Consider the following 9,089-nt stretch of genomic DNA (forward strand, 5'->3'; position numbering starts at 1 on the left):
TCCACTCCCAGCTGTCTTAAATACATCTTAACATAATTGCCCCAGTGTGTCCAGCAGAGACAAGCTGTTGAAAATGGCGTCTTTAAAGTCCATTTGGAGTGTCACTGTGGATAAATCATGAGTGGAAAATTTACACACACACACACACACACACTACAGTTTTCTCTCTGTGAAGAGCTTTAGAGTTTAGCTCATGCACAAATACGGACTGTTTCTCTTTTTAGGGGGGGGGGGGGGGGGGGGGGCTGTCGGGGAATCGCTCACAACCTTGTTTGGGTAAACTACACCATCACAACGCCAAACATGAGGTCATTTGTTGCCAGATCTGTGCCCGAGCCGGTCCTGGAGAACAGGCTTGTCTCTGTGGGGGCCAATCCTAATGAGTCCATACACCCCTGAAGGCTGCTGCTGCTGTGTGTGTGTGTGTGTGTGTGTGTGTGTGTGTGTGTGTGTGTGTGTGTGTGTGTATGTGTGTGTGTGTGGTGATGTAATGGGCTGTTGATTGATGCAGCTATGGGGCAGAAACTACACAGACTGTGACTTCCCGTCTGAACCTGTAACAAACATGGCTTTGTTTCTCAGTTAATGACGCTGTGCTCCATCAGTGTCACTACTGGCACCAGTCTGACAGAACAATAGCAGAAATTAGCCCGAGAGGTTTGTGTTTATGCATCTGTGGCTTAGTTTTTACGAGGCCGGATAGCACAGCAGTTGCATTTTAGAATCACAGTATTAACCGCCTCTTTCTGTAATTTCTGTAATCCATCCAAATTACAGAAAGGCATATTTCTCTCTCCCTTTCGCGGTTTCGTGCTTCGTGCAGACAAACTGTAACCTGCACTCTTGTGGGAAGACTTTTCACAAGACATTTCTGAGCCTGGCTGCAGGGATTTTCTCCCATTCAGCCACAAGAGAATTACTGAGGTCGGCCACTGATGTTGGTGATAAGATGTGGCTGCAGTCAGTGTTAGAGTTCATGCCAGAGTTGTTGGAGCAGAGAAATGACACTGTTTCTGGAGAGAAATGTTGCTGTCGAGGTTTTTTACCACTTTCCTCCAGACTGAAATATCTCAAAAACTATTGGATGAATTGCCTTGAAATATGCTGCATGTATTCTTTGTGGATTCTCTAATCTCCGGTTCATATTCTTACAAGATCAGATGTGACTCTCAGCCGGAGCTAGAAGGCCAATAATCCGGCCTCTAACATTTGGTTCATTTTAGACATTTATTCTACATTTATCTCCTATTTTACTGGTATATTGTTCTATTTTTCAGGAACCTAAGACTTTGATAAACTCATTTCAAGCACCAAAACAATTCAAGTCTAAAAAAGAGATTTTAAGAATTTCAAAAACTGGGCGTCAATTTTTTCAGCATTTGGGGCAAATGATCTTTTTACACAGCGCCTCTAAAGAGCTGAGGTTGTTCTGAAAACTGTGGTATTATCTTATGTTATGTTATCTTATGAAAATAGCTTTAGACCTCAATGCTAATTAGCAAATGTTAGCATGCTAACATGCTAAATAAAAATGGTGAATGTTAAGTATTACACCTGCTAAACATTAGCATGGCATTATTGTCATTGATGGCATGTTAGCATTTAGTGCTAAATGCTTGACTTGCTCTAATAGCGACAGATGAGAGAACATGTGTCTGTGTTGTAGGTGATCTGAGCCTTTCAGCAGGAGGTAGATCCACACACACACACACACACACACACACACACACCACATGATGCCTCTGCAGTTCAGATACTATCTCGTCTAGTGTTTTTCATTCCCACGGGACTGTAATATTCATTTCCGCTCATAACTTGAGTTTGGGGTATTTTCATGTTTTTGCTCGGGTTGGAGGATTACACGCTCATCTGTGGCTTGAGAAACATTTCCAACCTCGTGGGCTTATAAAATAAAATAAAACCCATCGGATAAACTGAGAAATGCACGACAGGCAACTTTGAATCAGTCTGTGTATAAATTTGGCGTCAGGATCCTTCAGCTGTGAAGTTTTCTCCCTTTTCCTCCTGGTGACCGACGCTCAGGTATTTCAAACCCAATCCCATCTGTCATGTCTTCTCTGAGGCTGGATCGGGATTTTCGGCGTGACCCCGAAGCTCGTGAGCAGCTCATGAAACGCTCTATATAAGGAGCTGAACTGAAACACTGCTGCACTTTGTGTGTGTATGTTGGAGATCTGCAGGAAGGCTGCACATGGGGTGCAGCTGAGGGCCACTCAGAGAGGTTTTGACTGGTAACGACAAGCAGGTGCCGGGGGCCGTGTAGCTGTTGGCCGGGGGCCCAACGCCCTGGGCCCCCACCACCATCCCCCTGCAGGACAAGTGGTCCAAGTTGGCACAAAGGGCAGCGGTCCCACTGACAGACGTTATCGCTTATCATAGTCAAACCTTAGTCAAACAAAGCTCCCACCCACTTCCCCCCACCGGTTTTTCTGCAGATCGGTGACTTCATAGTCTGAGAACCATAAACAGGGGCTGGAATTTTTGATATGTCATATCCTCATAAGGAAATGTGGCTATTATGATGAAGTGTGTGAGCTGCTCCAGGGGCGTCAGAGGAATTCAGATTGTAATCGGAGAAATCTGTAATCCTGAGCGAAAACAATTGTAAGCTGATAGTGTATTGATACGTGCAGTGTTGTGCTAAGAGTTTTTCAAACACAGGGTGGTGAAAACCTGAGAGCTGGAGAAACAAACACTGCTCAAGCCAACAGGAAAAATTTCACGTCTGGTGGATGTGCGTTAGAGCAAAGGCCTCTCACCCTCAGCTGCTGCAGTGCATGTCAGTCTGTAGACTGGTAGCAGAGGAAATAATGCAAATGCACGGCCATAAAGTTTTATATGTGCTGGATAACAATAAGCTGAGAAGTGATTTGTGGTCAAAACAACATGAAGTCGATGCAGAACTAAAGAAGAACTGAGAAATAATTGCTGATTGTGCGACGTTTCTCATGATTTCTTTCCACCGGAGGAAATATTTCTGTGTCATGTTCCTGAGTGTCGTTAAGAGGAAAAGCTCCAGGTGTCACTTTCACGTCGCTTTAAAGGACTGTGGAACTTAAACAGAAAAACCATGTGTGCCATCTAATATAATGACACTGAAACACATTCAAGCGAATGGAAAAGTGTTCTCAGTCCTTTGGATCCCGCTCTTTACACTGATGATGCTCCTAGTTTTTAACTTTTTAGTTCAGCTCTTAGCTGTGATTTTGTTGATTTATGTTCATATTAGTAACATGAATGAATTCAGATTTAATCAGAATATTATCAAATTAGAGAGTGACTCAGGTTTAAAGCCAGTTAGCTCTGTCGTACACTTTGACCTCTGACCTTCTTGCTGAGTTAATCTCCTCTTCTCTGTTGCAGACATTGACGAATGTGAGACAAACTCCCATCACTGTAACCCCACCCAGGTGTGCATCAACACATTAGGTGGCTACACCTGCTCCTGCACTGAGGGATACTGGCTGATTGGAGGACAGTGTCAGGGTGAGTGACTGAGGCTTTTCCAGCGTTAAAAATGAACCGTGAAGGAGTTTAACCTGCTGACTTCAGTCAGTTCATCAAAAGCTTGAGGAAGATAATCCATTATTATATCAGTTAGTTCAGAAACAGCCCATACGCACATATAATGTGTGTACATGAATTTCCATGTGTGAAATATATGTAAAATATACACGTGTAAAAATTATATATGAAACCTAAAAGAAATAGGAACAATTTCATATATTGACACATATGTCTAGCCCATACGAATATCTATGTTTATATTGTAGATATATATTATATATATGTCTATCCCAAAGCCTGTAAATATATATTGATATTATAGAACAAGTGTGACACACTTTCCCAGAAATGGAAGATAAACATGTTTGAAATTAATAAGAAAAACATATATAACATATAGAAATCTTATATATTTGTAAAAATAGAATATATAAATTAAATATATATATAATCCTGACCCTATATAACATGTTTTCCCATATAAAAAAATCATAATATAGATTTTAATTTGCATATTTCATATATGTGATAAACTTATATCTTCATATATCCAGAGGATGTCTGTATATGATAATAATAAATCCTCTTATATGTGACATATATGGAAACATCACTCAAACTGTGGGGCGTTTAGGGACGCTCTGACATTTGAAAACTTGCTGCAAGAATACATTGTACTCACAAGATTTGTGGAAAACGAATCTGGAGGTTAAACAGTGAAAAAACATGGAGGTGTGAAATGATGATGTGAATTTAGTCTCAAGTCTATAAGGTTTTAAAATCAACTTCAAGAAGGAGACGTGGTATCGCCCCCTGCTGGCAGAGTCATGACCTGGTGACAGTAAATGACAGTTTATGGAGCGATTTCTTCATTGAGATGGTTTATCTCTATCAGGCAGGTTTCTACTCTCTTCTTTCTGCAGATGGATTTTCTCTTAAACTGTAATGAAAGTAACTGCCGCCTCGAAGCTGCGGAAAAAGTTTCTGGCACTGAAGTGGATTACACATGATTTGCGGTTAATGGCCCAAATAAAGTGGTCTATTCCACTTTGGTTTAATTACTGTAAAGATATGAGTCTGTGGCTAAATATGGGATATCAAGTACTTCCATGAATGAATGACTTATTTCTTGGAAGCGCTGTTGGACAATGGAGTAAAGTCAATACTGTTGACCCCGTGACCTCTGGCAGCTGCAGCTCTGCTCTAGCACAACAGCGCCCTCTTCAGGTTTGGAGCAGTAAAGCAGCTCAGCACAGCTCTTCCAGATCCATCAGCTGTGCAGATGATAATATAACAGTAAATATATATAAATGTTTTGGTTCATAATCAATCTTTCTTTTTCTTTTTTGACCAGACATTGACGAATGTCGCTATGGTTACTGCCAACAGCTGTGCGCCAACGTCCCCGGTTCGTACTCCTGCTCCTGTAACCCCGGCTTCATCCTCAACCCAGACAGCAGGACCTGTCAAGGTACACACACACACACACACACACACACACACACACAGAGCCACTGTTGACGACTGTTTCTGCTTCAGATGTGAATGAGTGTGAGGATGACCCGTGCAGTCACGGCTGCATAAACACCTACGGCTCCTTCATGTGTAACTGTGACGAGGGATTCGAGCTGGCGTCTGACGGCACCTCCTGCATCGGTGAGCAGCACAGCTGATCGTGATCTTAGGATTTAAAGAAAACACATTTCTACATGAAAATCTGCATTTTTATGACTTTCATACAGTCTGTCCTCAGAGCAGCTTCCAAACATCCAACAGTGGAATAAAACCGATTCACAGTTTCCCTACACATGTAACTATTATTAAAGTTTACACCCTGCTGCATGTTGTCCTTCTAAGGAAGTGAAAATATACATTTCATATCTAGACACATTTCTAGATCCTTTGACAATACAACACGTTATTTCATTAACACTATGTGTGTGTTTGTCTGCTGACCGCTGGGTGCTTCTCCTCTCGGTCTGTCTCTGACCAGCATTGATCCAGATGTTTTTACTCCCTGTAGACTTGGATGAATGCAGCTTCTCTGAGTTTCTGTGTCAGCACAGATGTGCTAACACACCTGGCTCTTTCTCTTGCATCTGTCCACCTGGATATTATGTTTACGAGGACGGCCGGAGCTGTGAAGGTAAAGTCACTGCTGTCCAGTAACTGACACATATGAATGGAAACATATATTTTCCATCCGTCACCTGCAATGTGTTTTGTTTGAGGTCTTTATCTGGTTAAATCTGCACTGAAGATATTTAACCCTCGTACTGTCTCGTGCAACTTTTCCCCTCCAGGATCAGAACTGACCCGATCTGTTTGACTGTTTATAAAACATGAAGTATAGAATTATTACCCAATAATTACATCACACCTTTTCAGTCAACTTCATTCAAACTCATTACTGCGACTTTTTCAATTTTTTTTGGACTTTTTTTGTCAATAAACGTAAATATTTTCAAGTTTAATAAAACTAAATTCTGAACAATTTTGACTATAGTTTCGATCAGAGGAACATGTGCTTTAAACTTGAATAAAACACCCAAAATTAAAAAAAAAATCATTAATTACATTTGCATAAAGTGTAGTGAGGAATTATCCATGTTATTTTCAGGCAATTAACGATAAAGAAAAACAGATTTCTGATGTAAAAACATTTGAAAACGGGTCAAACAACAGGAGGGTTAAAGTTAAGCCTGTATTTAAATGATCTGCACGTGTGTTTGGCGTCTTTACTGATCAGTTTTTATATCAGCTAATGATTAAAACAAGCGTTGACTTTCTCTGTGATATAATGTTCTCTCTGTTTTTCTTTTGTACCATTTCCAGTCACAGTCGTTCTCACTAACTGTACTGATGTTTTATACATGAAATGTTGTTTCTCTGATGATGATGATGATGATGATGATGATGATGATGCTGTTTTAACTGACTCTGGCTGTTGTGTGTTTGATTTTGAAGATATCAATGAATGTGACACTGGTAACAACACCTGTACAACAGCACAAGTATGTTTCAATTTCCAGGGAGGCTACACATGCCTGGATCCTTTACAGTGTCACTCTCCTTACATCGAAGTCAGTGACAAGTGAGTTCTTCCCGTCAATACAAAATGTAATATATGTGCATATATATATATTGTGTTTCCATATATGAAATATACATTATTACTTTATACAGGCATATATGTAAAAATTATGAAACCTATTAGAAATTGGAACTTCTTTAAGACTGAGACACTTTCCCAGAATGTTTCAAATGATTGAGAAATTAATAAGAAAAACATATAAACATATAGATTTTTTAACCTGTCAAACTCATGTCAACTCATAATTTTTACATAGAATACATGTTGTATAAAAATTCATCACATCACAGATATTTTTATCATAAACATATAGAAATTTTACTATGAGCGTTTCATGTGTCATTAACTTATAATCTAATTAAACTAATATGTTTTTTATAAATTTCTATAAAAAGTTATAAAGCATGTTGTTGTAATTATATTGTTAACAAATGTCTATATATAAAAATTCATCGTATAGATAGTTATAATATATTTACATATTTTACTCTGTATTTCATGTAGTGTTATAAACTTATAAACTTCATATATATGTAAATGTATATATATGATAATAATACAGGGACATACTGTATATGACATATTTTACATTTCTGTGTGGGTGAATCTTCATCAGCGCACACACACATCTCTCACACACACACACACACACATCTCTCACACACACACACACACACACATCTCTCACGCACACACACACACACACACACACACACACACACACACACACACACACACACACACACAGTAACATTGAATCCCTGTGTCTCCTCCTGCAGTCAGTGCATGTGTTCAGCTGAGAACCCTGCCTGCAGGGACAAGCCCTTCACCATTCTGTACCGACACATGGACTTGTCGTCGGGGCGCAGTGTGCCTGCAGACATCTTCCAGATGCAGGCCACCACGCGCTACCCGGGCGCCTTCTACATCTTCCAGATAAAGTCGGGCAACGACGGGCGGGAGTTTTACATGAGGGTGAGTTTTCCTGAGACGCGTCAGACATCAAGCATTAAACTAACATTTAATAAATGGTTTTAACGCACTATAATGTAGTTGTAAGATGATATAAGTGTTTATTCATTTATCAACATCTCTTCCTGTGGGCTGTCAAGTTAATCCACACACACAACCTGGGACAGGTTTATGTGTTTACAGTCACTCTCCATCTTTGTAAATATCCAATAAATCCTGAACCTCTGTGTCTGATCTCAACTGTGAGTTTATGAAGCTCACACACAAGATCAAAGATGATTCGATCCTAAATCACATTTTGAGCCAAATCACTTTGTATTTTACGACTAAAGCGCGAAGGTTTCAGCAGATAATCTACACACACCGAGGTTTTATCTCAGGCGTGGAGGCAGTTTGTATCTGACCTCTGGTGACCTTGAGAGGTCAGTGACCTCAGCATTGCATTTTTCCAGTTTCTGCCCCATTCCTCAATAAAGACGCTTATTTCGTCACATCTGAACTCCACGTCTGAAAATAAACTTCCTGGTTTATAGAAACACGGAGAAAGTTTCACGCTTTAGTCAAAAACAACACGAACAGACGTTAATGATGAAGAATAGTGATGATGACATTACCTGAACAGGTTCATATGTATCAGCTTATACATGCGGCTCAATGACTAAAGGAGGAGGAAGATGGACATGAAGCACCTGAGCTTTCAGTGCAGCGTGCAGCCAGCAGATGGAGCTGTGTGTGTGTGTGTGTGTGTGTGTGTGTGTGTGTGTGTGTGTGTGTGTGTGTGTGTAGACACAGTATGAGGTGTAAAGATTCTTTGTGATGAAATGAAAGTGAGTGTTATCCTTGTTTCAACAGGCTGTAATCTGACCTCCTGCTCTGTGGAAAACACATTAACTTTCTCTGACTTTGTGCTCGTGTGTGTTCACACATCGAGCAGCTGTCACAGTTTCACCGTTTCCCTGTTCTTCGTCCCTCACGCTCCTCCTCTTGTGTGACTTACAGCAAACCAGCAACGTGAGCGCCACCTTGGTCCTGTCCCGGCCAATCAAGGGCCCGAAGGAGGTGGTGCTGGACCTGGAGATGGTCACCGTCAACAACGTCATCAACTTCAGAGGCAGCTCCATCATCCGTCTGACGATATTTGTATCGGAGCATCCGTTCTGAGGGTCCCACATGAACTTCATCACCCCCCCCCCCAACTATCAGGTTGCACTCACCTGCAGCTGATGTAATGCTTTGTTGTTTCAGAAAGCTCATCACTTTTTTTTTTTAAACATTATGTCATCCTCAATAAAGACACGTCCGATAAAGACTCAGACAAAGTTGTGCTGATGGGAAATCCTCCGTCTGCTCGAAGCCCCGCCCTGGTTTAATGGACACTGAGCTTTTATGGCTGTGATACTTTCACACAGAGGGATATTTATGGTGTACAATTTCTGACATCCTCTATTTAGAAAATGCCCTGAAAATGATGGAAATGACCCCCCCCCCCCCCCCC

The 9,089-nt window shown here is 40.8% G+C and overlaps 1 protein-coding gene across 1 annotated transcript in view; it reads left to right on the top strand.

Annotated features, from left to right (window-relative positions):
- Window positions 1-8,913, top strand: part of fbln5 (fibulin 5) — a 12,192-nt gene extending 3,279 nt beyond the window's left edge. The window contains exons 5-11 of the mRNA XM_023396319.2: window positions 3,385-3,507; window positions 4,883-4,999; window positions 5,068-5,184; window positions 5,552-5,674; window positions 6,496-6,622; window positions 7,402-7,597; window positions 8,594-8,913. Of these exons, the coding sequence (XP_023252087.1) occupies window positions 3,385-3,507; window positions 4,883-4,999; window positions 5,068-5,184; window positions 5,552-5,674; window positions 6,496-6,622; window positions 7,402-7,597; window positions 8,594-8,755 (965 nt within the window). The 3' untranslated portion in view covers window positions 8,756-8,913. The remainder of the gene's footprint in view (window positions 1-3,384; window positions 3,508-4,882; window positions 5,000-5,067; window positions 5,185-5,551; window positions 5,675-6,495; window positions 6,623-7,401; window positions 7,598-8,593) is intronic.
- Window positions 8,914-9,089: the final 176 nt, after the last annotated feature.

The sequence above is a fragment of the Seriola lalandi genome, unplaced genomic scaffold (assembly GCF_002814215.2).
Source record: "Seriola lalandi dorsalis isolate HSWRI2012SDOR001 ecotype SW California unplaced genomic scaffold, Sedor1 jcf7180002054976, whole genome shotgun sequence".
Taxonomy (NCBI): domain Eukaryota; kingdom Metazoa; phylum Chordata; class Actinopteri; order Carangiformes; family Carangidae; genus Seriola; species Seriola lalandi.